This window comes from Limulus polyphemus, unplaced genomic scaffold, assembly GCF_000517525.1.
Source record: "Limulus polyphemus unplaced genomic scaffold, Limulus_polyphemus-2.1.2 Scaffold172, whole genome shotgun sequence".
In the NCBI taxonomy this organism is placed as follows: domain Eukaryota; kingdom Metazoa; phylum Arthropoda; class Merostomata; order Xiphosura; family Limulidae; genus Limulus; species Limulus polyphemus.
In genome coordinates this window covers 548,863-564,518 of record NW_013665782.1, presented here as the reverse complement: position 1 = coordinate 564,518, position 15,656 = coordinate 548,863, and the positions used below count along the sequence as shown (strand labels likewise).

Below are 15,656 nucleotides of genomic sequence, written 5' to 3'. Positions count from 1 at the left end.
CTTGACGACCTAATATATATATATATATACAGAGAGAGAGAATATTACTATATTCACATTGTGATTCCTTGAAACATATATATATATATATATGCAGTAAATAGAACGGTGTTTCAAAAGGGTATTTTTAATGATGATCATCACAGTATGATTAATTATGTTTCAAGTTATTATTATTCAGCTTTGGATAATATATCTAAATTGACAAACACCAAGTATAAACAACTGCATACGAAAAGCTACCCTGAGAATTAATAATATTATCTAAAGCACGCGTAAGTCAAATACCATCCATGATTCTTATTTTCCTATCCAATTAATCTACCGAGATGAGTTCAAATATCAGTGTTTAATCTCAGTAACACAATAAAAGAGCGTTCAATAGGACTGATTTAGCGTTATCTAACTTGATTTGTATAATTTTACCAGACTCGTGCCGTATAACGTAGAGCCAAGTTCACAGTTTTTAACATCATAGCCCCTGTAGTTGTTCAATCACATTAGTTTCATACTGTAAGAGAGTAGAACCATCTCGAAATTCTTCATCTGTAATAGTGTCATACTACATAAACATATAGCTACCTGGTTTATTCTAATATACCAGTTTCATGCATAACAACAAAACCTTGTATAATTCTTAATCTTACAATGCCAAGCTTATAGTGTATAACAATAAAGCCAGTTGTATTTGTACAATATTACAAGGCTTATAGTGTATAAATAGAGCCAGTTGTATTTGTTCAATCTTACCAAGCTTATACTGTATAACAATAAAACCATGCTTAATCTGTATAACAATAAAACTAGGCTTATACTGTATAACAATAAAACTAGGCTTATACTGTATAACAATAGAGCCAGCTGTATTTACTCAGTCTTACCAAGCTTATAGTGTATAACAATAGAGCCAGTTGTATTTGTTCAATCTTACCAGGCTTATACTGTATAACGACAGAACCAGCTGTATTTATTCAATCTTACCAAGCTTATACTGGATAACAACAGGGTCAGTTGTATTTCTTCAATCTTTCCAAGTTTCCTTGTCCACCCTTAAGAGGGTTATATCGCAAAATAGCATTTAAAGAACTTTTCAGTAGCATCCAATTTCAGAGAGAAACAAAATCCAAGACCAAAAATGATTTTTGCCTAATAAACGCTTCTATTGACTACTCAAAATGATTTTTGCTCAATAAACGTTCCTATTTACTACTCAAAATGATTTGTGCCCAATAAACGCTCCTATTGACTATCCAAAATGATTTGTACCCAATAAACGCTCCTATTGACTACCCAAAATGATTTCTGTCCAATAAACGCTCCTATTGACTACCCAAAATGATTTCTGTCCAATAAACGCTCCTATTGACTACCCAAAATGATTTCTGTCCAATAAACGCTCCTATTGACTTACCTCACCATCCTCAAGTGCTGGTAAAGTTCCAACATTGTGCAAACAAAGAAGATCCTGTTCACTTAGTCCGTGGTGACCACTATGCATAAAGATGTCCGGCCGTCGTACAGCAGCATACGTAGGGTCATTACGGCGAGCAGGGTCATAAGTCACGGACAACCCTGGATGCATGTTAGTTTGGAGAATAATAGCTTCATCCTCTCGGCGTGAACCAAGAATATTAGTTGTACGTTGTGGTGGGTGAAGCTGGTGGTACTGTTGTTGATGTTGAGCAGCAGTGGTCAAGCTATTCAAATGGTTGTAGGGGTCAGCGGCAACATGAGTGTGGTGAAATTCTAGCTGCTGCTGTGGTATGTTGTAAGGAGGAGGAAAGTAAGGCGGTTGAAAGTCCGAAGAGTTAGAAGTATAAGTCAGTCGGGGAGTGGATGTGAAATTAGCACCTGAGACTCCAGTTCCGATACTAGTAATAGTACATAAGGAACCAGGACCACTGACAAGATCTCGACGATCCTGTTTATTGGAAAATAAAAATAAATATTAGTGCTCCATAAATTTATCTTAATATATTTTATATATATATTTGTGTATCAAGATAACATCAGAAGACCACTAAAACTTGAGATGTGTTCACGAGCGGATAAGTAAGGAGTACGTTTACCGACAATGTAAACATTCCTAAGTACATATATATATATTCAACTTGCCAGAAAAAGAATTTATTTTATTGTCGCTCACTGCTTTTCGTAAACAATAGACATACATACACACACACACACCTATATATATATATAAGTATACGTATATAGTGAACTAATATGTATATTAAGATTAATTATTACTATTAGCAATTACATTTTATATGTTCAAAATATTGTTTTATAGAAAAAAAATTATATTAAGATATTGATTTTTGTTTGCCGCAAAGCTACACAATGGGCTCTGTCCACTGTGGGGAATGGAGGCCCCGATTTTAGCGTTGTAAGTCAGTAAACTTACCGCTGAACCACTGGGGATTAAGATGCTGGTCACGCGACGCAGATCTAGGGAATAAACTAAAATATATCTAAATATAACAGGAGATGTTTCCAAATGATTTTATCAACATTGCATATGCAGTAATAATCTGAAATCGTTGTATGGAAAAAATAATTAAGTAGTCGGTGTTTCGGCCATTACTACGTTAATCGGGACCTTAAAAGGTCTATTTTTCCTTGCAGTGATTTTAACAATACTGTAGTAGTAATTCTTCGTTGTACAGCTATAGTAAGGACAACAAACAGTTAAAGGTGGGAAAACAGATACGTTACAAGTATCTTCTTATGAGATTCCTACATAAAACATCGAAAATAAATGTATGTGGGTCGAAACAGAGCTATGAGAATTCTATAATATGGTCGTAAGATATAAGAACTAAATAATATCTTTACATCCTGAAAAGAAATGATACTTCATCTGTCAAATACCTTTAATAAAATAATAAAATGTCAGCTCGTTATCTCACAAGTGAGAAGGAAAACATTCAGTTACCAATACGTACAACTCTGCATCATGACTGCTTATCATTTCCAAGTTTCTCCAGCACAAGGAAATATCAAGAGCTCTATTAATTAACTCTATCTTGCACAATGACAGAAACTGAAGCTTTAGATCCCATATATCACATCATGGCTACAAAAATTACACATTTAAAATGTCCTGCACGGGATCTATGACAGAATATTAACAACTGAGTTGAAAATACAGAAAAGATTAATCTATTGAAAAATATCAATAATTTTCTATAATGTATAGCTTTAGAAAACCTTCCATATGAATATATGTATGCTAAGCTCAGTAAATATTCACCCAAAACATTATCTGTAATATTCTGATATATCATAAAATTATAAAAAAAAAACTTTAATATTTGTAAATCGCTCGAATACTGCAAAATAATAATAATAATAATACGTAAAATAAAGAGAACAATAGAAAGTTATCACAGTAAATCGTAACATCTATTACGATCGTACTTTTTTTTAATACTTAGCCACTTGATATATTTTGTCAATTTGGTTCTAATGCCCATCGAGCATGCCATTAAAGTAAATTATTTTAATCACCTGAAGGCATATCTGAAATAAAACACAGAATAAAAGAAACATATTAAAATTACTGGCAAAAGAAAAAACTTGAACCACGCGTATACGAATAAATAAACCAGTCGTTATCACTAATGTTAACGTATCATTCTTGGAGGTATGTATGTAAATATCCAAACATCTCATAGTTATTATGTACTATATTTTTCCCATTAAGTACTTTAATCAAGCATTTACATATTGTTAAGATTAGTTACTTTATACATATCATCTACCTATAACCGATCTGCTGTAAATTAAGAGGGCAAGTATTTGTTTCTCCTCTTGGAGTAAAATCGACACCGCCATCGCCTTATTACCTTCACAGAGTAAATGATGCATTTATCCAACTATAAAAACCAGTCATAGTAGTGCGAATCATTCTCTTGATCTAAACTGTTTCTGCATATTAATAGTATAGGGCTGAACTCGAGCTCAAATCCGTCTCTTTAAATTTTGTAATTAGGTCTAATGACAAGGATGCGAAAGAGATAAAATCACGATACACAAGAAACCTTTACAAAGAAAAGGTTCTTGCACAGCAAATTACAATATAAGTACTAATTACACTACGTTATTTCATAATAAATACGTAAAGATTTCCTTAGATACCTAAGAAATCTCGTTAACAATCAGTTTATATTTAAATCATCTTTTAATGTTTCGTTTCATCACATCCTCATTATTTCTGTGGCCTATGTTTTTAGGTTATTTTTGGTTCGATCAAACATATGGCTAGGTTATCAATCATATTTTAGCAAGTAATTTAGAAAATTATTAACAAAAAGAGGGAATCCTCAATAGCTGCGGCACTTGAAATTCGTTTAGGCAGTATTAGAGTAGATTAACTTACGAGACCTTTTTTCCTTTTTATTAGCTTCATTTCTGTGCCCCAGCAATACCAAGTGTAGGGTTCGATTTAATTTTATTGGTCATCAGGAGAGACCTGTAAACATACTTGAACGCGTTGAATCAGAATTATGCAAAATCACACTCAAAACTGTAACTCTATGGCCATTATCATGATAAAATAACGATATTAAATATATTCGTCATGTGGTTTTGGACACTGATATATAATACAAGCTCGTTATTCAAAATCGTTTTATGTATTTTGTCCGCAATTATTCAGAATAAAGCTATAGTCACATAAATCAGATTGCGTTGAAGATTTTTAAGGACAACGCTTTACTTTTATGTTCACACAAAATGGAAGCTTCCATTCTCGTGTACTGATTTTATTTGTTGCCGAATGAGTTCCCAAAAGTAAACCTCGCTTCTTGGAAAGGAATACCTGAAGAAGCCGCCAAACATTTGAAATAACAGAAATAAAACATTCCACAAAGCTGTTATATTAAGTTAGAGAGAAAAACAAAACGTCTCAGAAAATGAGTATCTTAGGCTAGCATCAGAAACAAAATGATTATTTTGATCTAGCGTCACAAACAAAATAGTTCTATGAATCCAGCGTCACAAACAAAATAGTTCTATGAATCCAGCGTCACAAACAAAATGTTTAACAAAATAGTTCTATGAATCCAGCGTCACAAACAAAATGTTTAACAAAATAGTTCTATGAATCCAGCGTTATAAACAAAATGTTTAACAAAATAGTTCTATGAATCCAGCGTCACAAACAAAATGTTTAACAAAATAGTTCTATGAATCCAGCGTCACAAACAAAATGTTTCATAAAACTACAATTTTTTTGTTTTAGTTTACGTGATGTTTTAGTCTAAATTGAAAAATAGTTTATTTTGATATTAAAAACCGTTACAATAAACATTATGATCGACAAGATGTACACGAGTGTAGATCATTTTTCCTGTATAAAGTTAAGTTAACAATAATAATTATTGTTTATAGCACATGCATTATGAACACCATATAGATCAATACTGAATATTGATTATTTTAAATACACCTTAAAATATTTGCTATGTAATAATATTTTTATATATTTATGAGATACATTTTATATTATAAATATATTTTCAGGTTTATCATTATCAGTCATCCATTTCATTTACTCTGGATTGCTATATATCTTATTACCATTAAATAGTGATCTTATTTTATTTGGAATATTACTGAAAAGTGTTGGTTCCTAATACAAATAGCTTTTGCTAAATATTTCCTTTTTGTTTCATGAATTTGTAAATTCTCAAGATCTTCTAATTTTAATTTCCAATAGATTTTATTTTTAGCTAATACCATATATCTTTGCTAAATCTATTTAATATTTTATAAATAAATAATTTATATAATTGAATATATTTACATTTTTAAAATGTAATTTTGTGTCATTACACTGTGATAATGATAAAAAAATATACCTAATAGTGTTTTTAACTGCATCATAACTCTTTTAATTTGTTAAATAAATACATCCCCTTTTGGCTATACCATACTGTAGATGTAACCAACCCAGACACAATAGATGTTTTTTGTTTAAGAAATTATTTACTTTTTAACAATAAACCTTACTGCAAATTTTTTTATTCGTTTTGTCTACTTTAATTTATTATTTCCAATTAAATCTATAGTACTAGTTTTTGTAATACTTTTACTATCAGAAAACACCTACAGTTGTTATAATATACTAAATTATTTTCAATTATTTGTTTGATTCTTTTAAACAAAATCTCATACAAATTAGTTTCTTAACATTTACACATAAATTTTCTTTGAACGACTATTTTATAAATTTTAAACAATTAAATACTTTTCAGTAACATTTGATATGTAACTGATAATAAAATAATTTGTTTGAAATGATCTGGATCACTTTCGTTACCTTCCTTAAGTTTTGGTATAATGGCATCATATTTTAAAAGGTTTGTAAATTTCTTTTCATCATTGCCGTATTAACTAAACATGTTATTAACGATGTTAATTTAGAATATTTTCTTTTGAATTTAATTTATCAGCATTACATTATAAATTTTTAGTTGTGATTTTATCTTTTTTTTTCCTTATCTTTTCCATTTTTCAGAGAATTTATAATGCTTATAATTTCATATTTATCAGTTGGTGTAAGATACATTTAATTTATAGTTACATAACTTATATTATATTTTACCCATCCGATCTAGATTTTAGCAGTGACAGAAATCTTATTTATAATTTCCTTTGCATAATTTATTAAAAGTGCATTAGAAGAACTTACATATAATTGGTGCTTTCACTAAATTTTATATTCTCATTATCTAATTAAATATTTTCAAATTTTGTTGAATTTTATCATTTTCTTCCAACAATCTCATTCATTATGTTCCATCGTTTTTACATTAGTTTTATTGTCATGTATTTTTGCTCATAGTAATTTCAATTTGTTTTTTTTTTGAAATACTATATAGATAACGTCTATAATTTTTTAACTCAACTAACTCATTGTAGATTGCTATATTTTTTCTTTACATTTCGTTTCTATGTTAAATTGATTTTAATAATCTATTTGTCGTTTATGCGTTCTTTAATATTTTAATGAAATATATATATATATGCATCTTGCATAGTTAGCTCTTCACAAATATTACTACAATCAACTTTGATTTATTAATCTATTTTCTTACAATATATTTCGGTATTTCAGTAATCTTTAATTAATTGTAATTATCATATACATGGTATGTTTTAGGTTAACTTTTTAAAATGTAGTAAAATGATATATACATCTAGTTTTTATAACTTCTGTTTATATTTAATCCAACTTATTAGAACAAAACGTCCAATAAAATTATCATCTTAAGCTGAAGCGTCATAAGCAATACATACCATAAGACGGTTAAGCTAACATTACATAAAAGAAAGTCGTACAAAACTGTCATATTAATATAATGCGAGAAACAAAATTTCCAAAAACATACTATTTTAAGAAAGCGTCTCAAACAAAATGTTCCACAAAATTTTTATTTTATATTAGAGTCACAAATAAATGCCCCAAAAATATGTTATGGTTGTTAAACTAACGTAAGAACAAAATATCCTATAAAACTGTTTCATTAAACTAACAAAAACGTTCAGTTAATGGTTAATACCAAGAAATTTGAAACTTATATACTTATTTATGTATTAAAATCGCCTAACAAAAACAGATATGTATAGTATATCTTTCTGTGTCCACTTAAATGTCTCTGTGTTGTAAATACGTTAATGGTATCTAGTCTTTTCTCACTATTCTTTAATAAGAATGACGAAAATTATAGCACAATGATACATACATTTGCTATTGGCTACTTTTAATCATTTGTATATATATCTGTTGTTTTCGCTTGCAACGATGTAACTGTACTAAATCATAGATTTCTAAAGCTCTAAATAGTCGCATATGTTCGTTATGTGTACAGTATGTCTTGCAACCACCTTAGAGAAGCCCAAAGTTTACAAACTATAATTCTGCTTATTTCGCTTTGTCATACTACATTTAAAGTAACAAGTTACGAAAGCTTTAATATAAAAGGCTGAATACAAAGCAGGCACAGTCATAATTATATGATTTAATAATAAAGAAGCCCTTTTGTTTGAACTAGTTAAGACCGCAGTGAATTAATTTTATAGTAATTTTAGTAGGTATTTAAGAAAATGAGCATTTGTTTTTGTACTTTAAACCAATTCTCTAGTCAACTCACAGGAGAATATAACTTTTAAAGCAAATTATTGTAATCAGAGTTTGATATAAAACAATAAACCGATCATCATTATATTTGCTTCATATAACTGACATTACTAATCACTATTCAGTCGCGTCGGAACCGGGAGTGCTAGTGGTGCTCTAGCACCCCCACTTTTACATACTTGACTTGTATAGCAACTGTAAATTATACAATAAATAGTATCTACATGTCTAACCAAACACCCCCACTTTGCAACTTTTTCCTATACCACTGCTAACAAACCGACAGATAGATAGATTACAGCAGACAAATGAGTTAATAGACAGACAACCACTTCTAACTAAGCATCCCAGATTAATACTGGAAAAAGTACATTCCTATATAGATTCAGTAAGTAACATTCTACAGGTAGATAAAGATGATAATGGAAAACTATATAGTGCTTCTATAAGACCTTAATTCAGATACGTGAAAAACATTTTTTCAGCAAATGTCTCTGGCAGTTATGTAGTCTTCATTTCTTTTAGTTCATGACTTACAGTAGCAAATATAGTCACTTTTCGTCATCATTCATGACATCGTTAATAGTCTATTAATGTGATTGTGATAATAAAGATTAATACTTAACACGTCACTATCATTTCACCATTAACAATATGCTGAGAATACAAGTAGCACTTAACATGTGTCATGTTTGAATAATTTCTTACAAGTCTAATTGAAGTTCTTAGCACGTTCGGCGTCGCTGTGATTGCTAAATTTATCAATATATTTTGTCATATGGTGCACAATAATAACTTTAGGATAATGTAAATTAAGATCTTATATAACGATAAAACGTTGTACTTAATTTCTCCCAGTACGAAAACAGAGCCAGGTTCATTCACGCAATGATTAATAAAAACTTATTAAAAAGAAAAATAGAAATTTAGTTCAAATATCAATAATACATGAAGATCATCATATATGTAGTGTTATTTCTTGAATGTTTGTTTACTTATAACAACAATCGGAAAATTATTTGTAAAAAAATTCGGCCAAGGCAAAGAAACCTTCTACACGAAACTTGTCAATCATGAATGAATACAGGAGTCAGTGTACTAAAACTTCTGTGGACCACACAAAGGTTAGATAACCACAGACAAAATAAATTATTACTACATTTCAAATTACTTTACACCATTTGAACGAAAAGTGCGTAACATTCTTGAGAACTCGATTAGCAGCAGTTACTTTTACATACACATTGTTTGCATATTTTATACAAAACCTAAGCTAATTCGTCTAGAAAATAAAGAGCACAATGACGTATATTAACAGACAAAAGATATATCTTAATTAGATTCAACGTGGACTTATACACTTAGCCAAGATATTCTACGTCGTACATCATGATTGCGTTTCAAAATCAAAATTAATGCAAATTTATAAATTGTTAGAAATACCATGCAATTACAATATATCGTTGCAAGCATTATTACTTCATCCACGAGAAGTAAATAACGATTAAAAACTTTTTAATGTACATGTAATGTCTGGTTGTATGAGAGCATACGTTGAATTATTTCACGAGATATGAGAATTTGTAATGATAATTTTAATAATCGGTTTAAACTATTGTCGTCTTTACTCTGAAAACCGTAATCTGGAAGATCTGGGAATCTCAATCGCAATATCATGGGTTAAAAAAAGATACATGTAAACAGTCACACACACACTCATTACATATATTTCAGAGCTTTTTGAATTATGACAATATCTGCAAACTAAGTATTTTGCTAAACGTAAAAACAAAACGAAAACAACAATGAATTAACTCTAAACGAATGTAGCTTATGACCATACCGTAATGATGACAAACATTACATTAAACTTTCAAATTATAACTGGAATAATTACTAGTCCTCTGGCGATAACAGTATCTAACTCTGAGTCTGGTATTTAAAAACTTAAGTACAGGGAACGAAAAAGATTATTTTTTGGATATATAGTCAACAGCTTAAATAACTGCCAAAATTACCTGGCGTTGGTCTTCTACAGCATATCATTTTTTTTGAAGTGTTATGAAAACTCCTTGAAAATCTCATACCATCATCACTTCTTAGTATAACCATAATACCTAATGGAGGATGATATACTATATTTACTCACAGTTACTTCTAACTATAACCATAAGTACCTGATGGAAGATGGTGTACTATATTTACCCACATTTACTTCTGAGTATAACTAATATAAGTACCTAACGGAAGATGGTATACTATATTTACTCACAGTTACTTCTAAGTATAACTATAAACACCTAACGGAAGATGGTATACTATATTTACCCACAGTTTTTTAACTTTATGCTGTATTTGCTTCGATGTACATAACAGTATAAGAAAAAGAAAAATCTATCTAAATCCATTCAATTTCTCACTTATAAATATAAACAGGTATAACTTAAAATTAAATGCTTTATCTAATACAATAAAGGTATAAAGTAAATAAATACAGTATGTTAAACTTGATAAGTAAAAATACGTAAACACCAGTTAAAATTGGTATTGGGAAAAGTATGATACTTTTGTAGTTGTTACTTAAAGGTAAAAAGTGAAAAATTTAAGTTTCGTTGAACGATACCTCAGGAGAATCAATAAGATCAAAAGCTGAAGGAAGATCGCTTTTAGGGCTCTCACCAGGAGAAAGTTGTTCGGCCATTTCATTGTTGCCTTCAGGATCTTTCTGTTTTTGGCCTCCAGGGCTACCTGCAGGTGCAATCGTACTAATTTGGGCCATACTCAATATCCTAAGGTGGTGATAACGGTAATTAGGTAATGATAAAACACGGTGCGTGGGAGAGAAAAAAACAGTTAAGATCAACTTAGCGAAAAAATCAGTAAGACAAAGTAAATCATGCGACGCTACATGCACTACACTAGTGGCTTCCGCGAGCGGGAACGGGTACTTCTTCCCTTTGGATTAATAGTTATAATACTTGTACCTGCTTTCCACCAGCCAGTCGCTGACGGCGAGAATATTTGACCGTGCGCGCGTGCTATCTTTACAGCTGCCTCATGCAGGACGAGTTGTTCTGTGAAGCAACAGAAATTCTTGCACGTGACCTCAGGTAAGGGAGGGAGAGAGAAACTTAAGTAAAAAAAAAAGAAGAGAGAGAGAGATGGGAGGACGGGACATAAGGGGAATAGCGGCTCGACGGGTCGAGGGCAGGACGATTTGCCGATGATATTGAAATACACAGACGCCTGCAGGCATGCTTGTCCGATAAGAGGTAGGAAGCTTACGCGTTGTTGAACTGAAGAAAACATCATTCTGTCAAAAGTTCATCTTCGTCGGGAATGCAACTTGTACGATTATGTGACTCGTCTATATAAAAACACAACAATAATAAACACTAACAACATGCCTCTGTCTTTATACGTAACTGTTCCGTGAGCTACATTCCAACCAAATAGTTCAACCTCACTAATTCTTATATCTCATTCTACCCAAATCCTCTGAACTCTAGTAAACTATTTTCATTGGCTCTGACCTGCTTGAGCCGTTATTTAGTACTGCTTCTCTATAATGAACTCGGTAACCTAAACTGACTATGTTTATATGGTCAAATACTGTGGCTTGAATCACCTTAGATGCTGCTCGTTATTCTGCGAAATGAAGAAAGTTAAGAATTCCAAGAGTTGAATTTAAAAGGGGGTAGATCCTGTTCAAAACAACGAAAAATACAATTGTGCAAATCTTTCCCCTGAACTCACGTTGATAATCTGTGTATAGTAGCAGTTGGTTTTCAAAACTTCCTCTTAAAACTCTCTCCAACACTATTATTCTCACTATAAACAATGACTGCTCTCCCTACACCCACACACTACACATCTTTTCTTGCAAATATTACACCAGTTTCTAAACAAACACTATACTATTTCCCTATCAAATAATACGCTACTCTCCAAAGACATTTCCCTATATTCCTCATACAAGTAATATCAAGTCAATCTATGTTGTTGCCTACGAGACATTCAAACACTGCACATTATTTGCTAATTTTATACCAAACACCATATTTCTCCGTTAATTAATTCGTGGTTATATTTTGATAAATTTCGAGTTGTTTAAATAAAAAAGTAACGAAAAGTTGTTCTTCAGCCCAGTACTACACAGTACGCACTGAATAAAAACAACAACAACAGCTTTTCTTTACACTTCTAATAGGATATCACCCACTTGGTAAATCCAATGGTTTCGTGACTTGTGTTCCCTTACCACAAGAAATTTGTGGAGTCGTGAATACTCTACAAGAATAGTTTCAAATCTTATTATTTGGTCACACAAGAATTAGCGCCGAGTTCTATTGACTAGATGCATTTTCTCTAGTCTAACAATTCAAAATTAGAGAAGGTCTTTTTTTACAGCTTTGCGCATAATGTTCTAATCAAACAAACAACACCCATTAATTCACCATACACATTTAGAGCTGATTTCACTTAATTACCATGATTTCTAGTGATCTCGAATATTTTAATGTGTATACTGTTTCAGTTGTTAAAATAACTTCTCATTGTATATATATCATAAGATCAATACATTAGCCTAAGAACAACACCCAAAATTATATTTAATTTGGTTTAAAATAAATCATAACACAGAATTTTCGTCATGGAGTTAATATAGAAGAAAACCTTTTTTTTTTCAGCCAAGTTAATAAAAAAAGTATTAATTTTATATAAAAAAATTCTGATAAAGTTACACATAAAATAGAAATTGAATGAAAAAAATGCATAAGCCAAAACTTGCTGGTTTTATATTTTTGAATAAGTATCAAAAAGTATATTCAATTACACCAAATATGTGTAGAAAGTTTTTATCTTCACTGAAACCTACTAAACCCCAAATAACACTGTATTCCTTGATAATATAGTAAAGCATATTGGATAAAGCAAGATATAAATATAGAGTTAGAACTGGGAATGGGTTTCATAGTTCTCCAGAATCATAAGTCCTTTGGTTACACACTTTCCTTAATACAAAATGATAAAACCCTATAATCCGAGCGCTTTCGAAAGTTGGACACTTCTTCTTCAGTGGCAAACTGGGAACGGTGGTGACCAATCCAATCGTGGTAGGTATTTAGGTTTAATACCCAGGAGGTGTTCAGAAGTTAAAGCTATTTCTGTTCGCCCCTTTCTTGGCTTACTGATAATTTTATAGTTTGTAGCAGTTAACGTTCGGGGAATAAGCTATGACTTCCATGGAATTTTGATTGGTGTGTAATCGAATGAGTAATATATAAAGGGTGTTGAGTGACGTCATGAAGGTCATCTGGTATTCCAGGAAATGTGGAGTATAGTTTTCCATGTACTGTTGTAAGTGTCTCATTTCCGGTACAATGTAGCCGGCGACGAGAGCGTTATGTAAAAAGGTGTTAGGGATATTTTGCTTTAGAAATGGTTAAAAAAAAAAGAAAGAAAACTATAATTAAGTGTTTAAGTAAAATAAAGGTGGCACCTGGAAACTGGTTGCAAAAGATATGTTATGCTAATTAATTTATGCAAACAGTTATGGAAAATTATCTTAAATAAATAGTAAGTTTTAGAAAAATTAGGGTTCACACTACATGAAAGAAATAACAAAGAACAAAAATTATTTTTCTGACAGAGATGAAACCAATGATTGGAGATTGCTGATTCCAGGATCTAAACTGATTCCAAAAGGTCGAACAGTGTTTAGATTGGTAGTACAGTAAGCTTTATTTATCTCTCTATCAGCTTTAATTTTGAATCCTGTTTCAATTCCGATGAGAGTAACATCGTTAATGGATTGACGGGGTTGATTAAAGTGTTGAGCAACAGGGAGATCTTTTTTGGTGTTAATAGAAGATTTATGGTTGTTGAAACGTTCTCTAAGAGTTGTTTGTGTATGTCCTATATATTGGTAATTGCATTTTTTCACAGTATAAGGTAAATTGTGTTTTGTGTTCCACAAGTGATTTCTTTGAATATTTTAAAGTTTCTTTGGCTGTGTTTGTCAGAAAATGAGTCGGTAGTTTTTATGAACTTGCAGGTGTGACAACGAACTATATTGCATGGATGACAACCATTTTGTTGTGTGATGTAATTCACTTTTGTGTGAACAAGGATATCTTTTAAAGTTCTGCTTTTTCGGAAGGAAACAACGAGAACTTTTTCCTTAATATACTGATAGACAAGGACGAACTAAAACTGGTTAGGTTCCCTGGCAATGAAGATTTTGGTTGTTTTTTTTAAACTGATTTCAGATCTTAATTTTATAACCATAATGCGTATTTTTTTCCTTTCAACCAAACATTTACTGAAACGGAAGTTATGGAACCCTGCGTATACTCACTAACCTCTATTTTACGCATATATGCATCATAAGTTAATTATCATGGTTTCTTCGAAAATGTTCTACATCCATCATAAGACAATTCTGTTTGAATGCAGTATATTAAGATAATATAAGTAAATTAATATTTTTACATTTTCCTCGTTTTTTTTTTTAAATCAGAATATGTTTTAAAATATTTAGCTGTATAATATTTTCAAACAAATTAATATTTCGCGAAATATGGTTTAACTGATTGGTTAAGAAATAAGTACAAAACATAAATTGTTTTTATGTTTAGTATTTAGTTCTTTTACTCACTACAGTGAACCTATATCATGAACCACGCTAGCGGTTCATAATAGGCATCGCTCATTTTTCTTTATTATTATTTGATATTGTCACACCAGCCTACAGCAAAAATGACTGTGAGTATTGTAATAAAACCTGGGCAATGTTACCAAACGCATTATTGCGCACTGTGTAGGGTAGTTTTTACGTCTATTTGACTAACTAGCAAGTAACAGCAGCTGTATAGTCGTTCACACCCAATCGTTTTAATGTAGTCTGTGGTTTATGTGGAGCCTCATAATCTACTACATGTATATATGTATAACTGCGTGCAGGTCGTGGATGTAATTCATTATTTCTATGGTAGGCATGACACATGTATCATAGAGATTATTATTCAACTGTATTAATACTGTGTATCATTTGTTTATATACGGGGTTCCTGCCCTTTCGGACACCATGCTACTGACAAAATCACAATTTTTATTACCAATGCATGATCGATTTTGGCCATGTTACACAAATGTCTAAAACGTTATACAAATGTCTAGGTTGTCTCCCATAATAGAAAGTTTTAGGCTACAGTTTAAAGAATAGCATCAAACTCGAGTTTAAGCATCGGATCGGCAATCACGATGATGGCTGATGGTAAGTGTCGAATTATAGCCAACACTGCAGATAGAGTAAACATCCTTGAAGTTGAATATAAGGAGTGGCAAGAATCGTGCAAGCAGGAAGTGGCGAAAATGATGGCGATTCTAGGCAAAAGTGAGACAGAAATTTTGTAGCTATGTATTTTATTTAGAAAATATTTAGTTTCAAATAAAATATACAGCAGCGACGGCCCACCAGAGTTTGGGGTCGTTCAAGTGGAAG

At 31.3% G+C, this 15,656-nt stretch overlaps 1 protein-coding gene across 4 annotated transcripts in view; it reads right to left on the bottom strand.

The window, feature by feature from the left end:
- The window catches only part of LOC106478011 (transcription factor AP-2-beta-like), a 174,808-nt gene that overhangs the window by 40,956 nt on the left and 118,196 nt on the right, over positions 1-15,656 (bottom strand). For 2 of the 4 annotated variants that reach the window (XM_022381532.1, XM_022381533.1), the window contains one exon: positions 1,412-1,921. In XM_022381532.1, coding sequence (XP_022237240.1) covers positions 1,412-1,921 — 510 coding nt within the window. Of the gene's footprint in view, positions 1-1,411; positions 1,922-10,772; positions 11,036-15,656 lie in introns of those variants that run through there. The other 2 variants (XM_022381531.1, XM_022381530.1) reach the window with 2 other exon arrangements.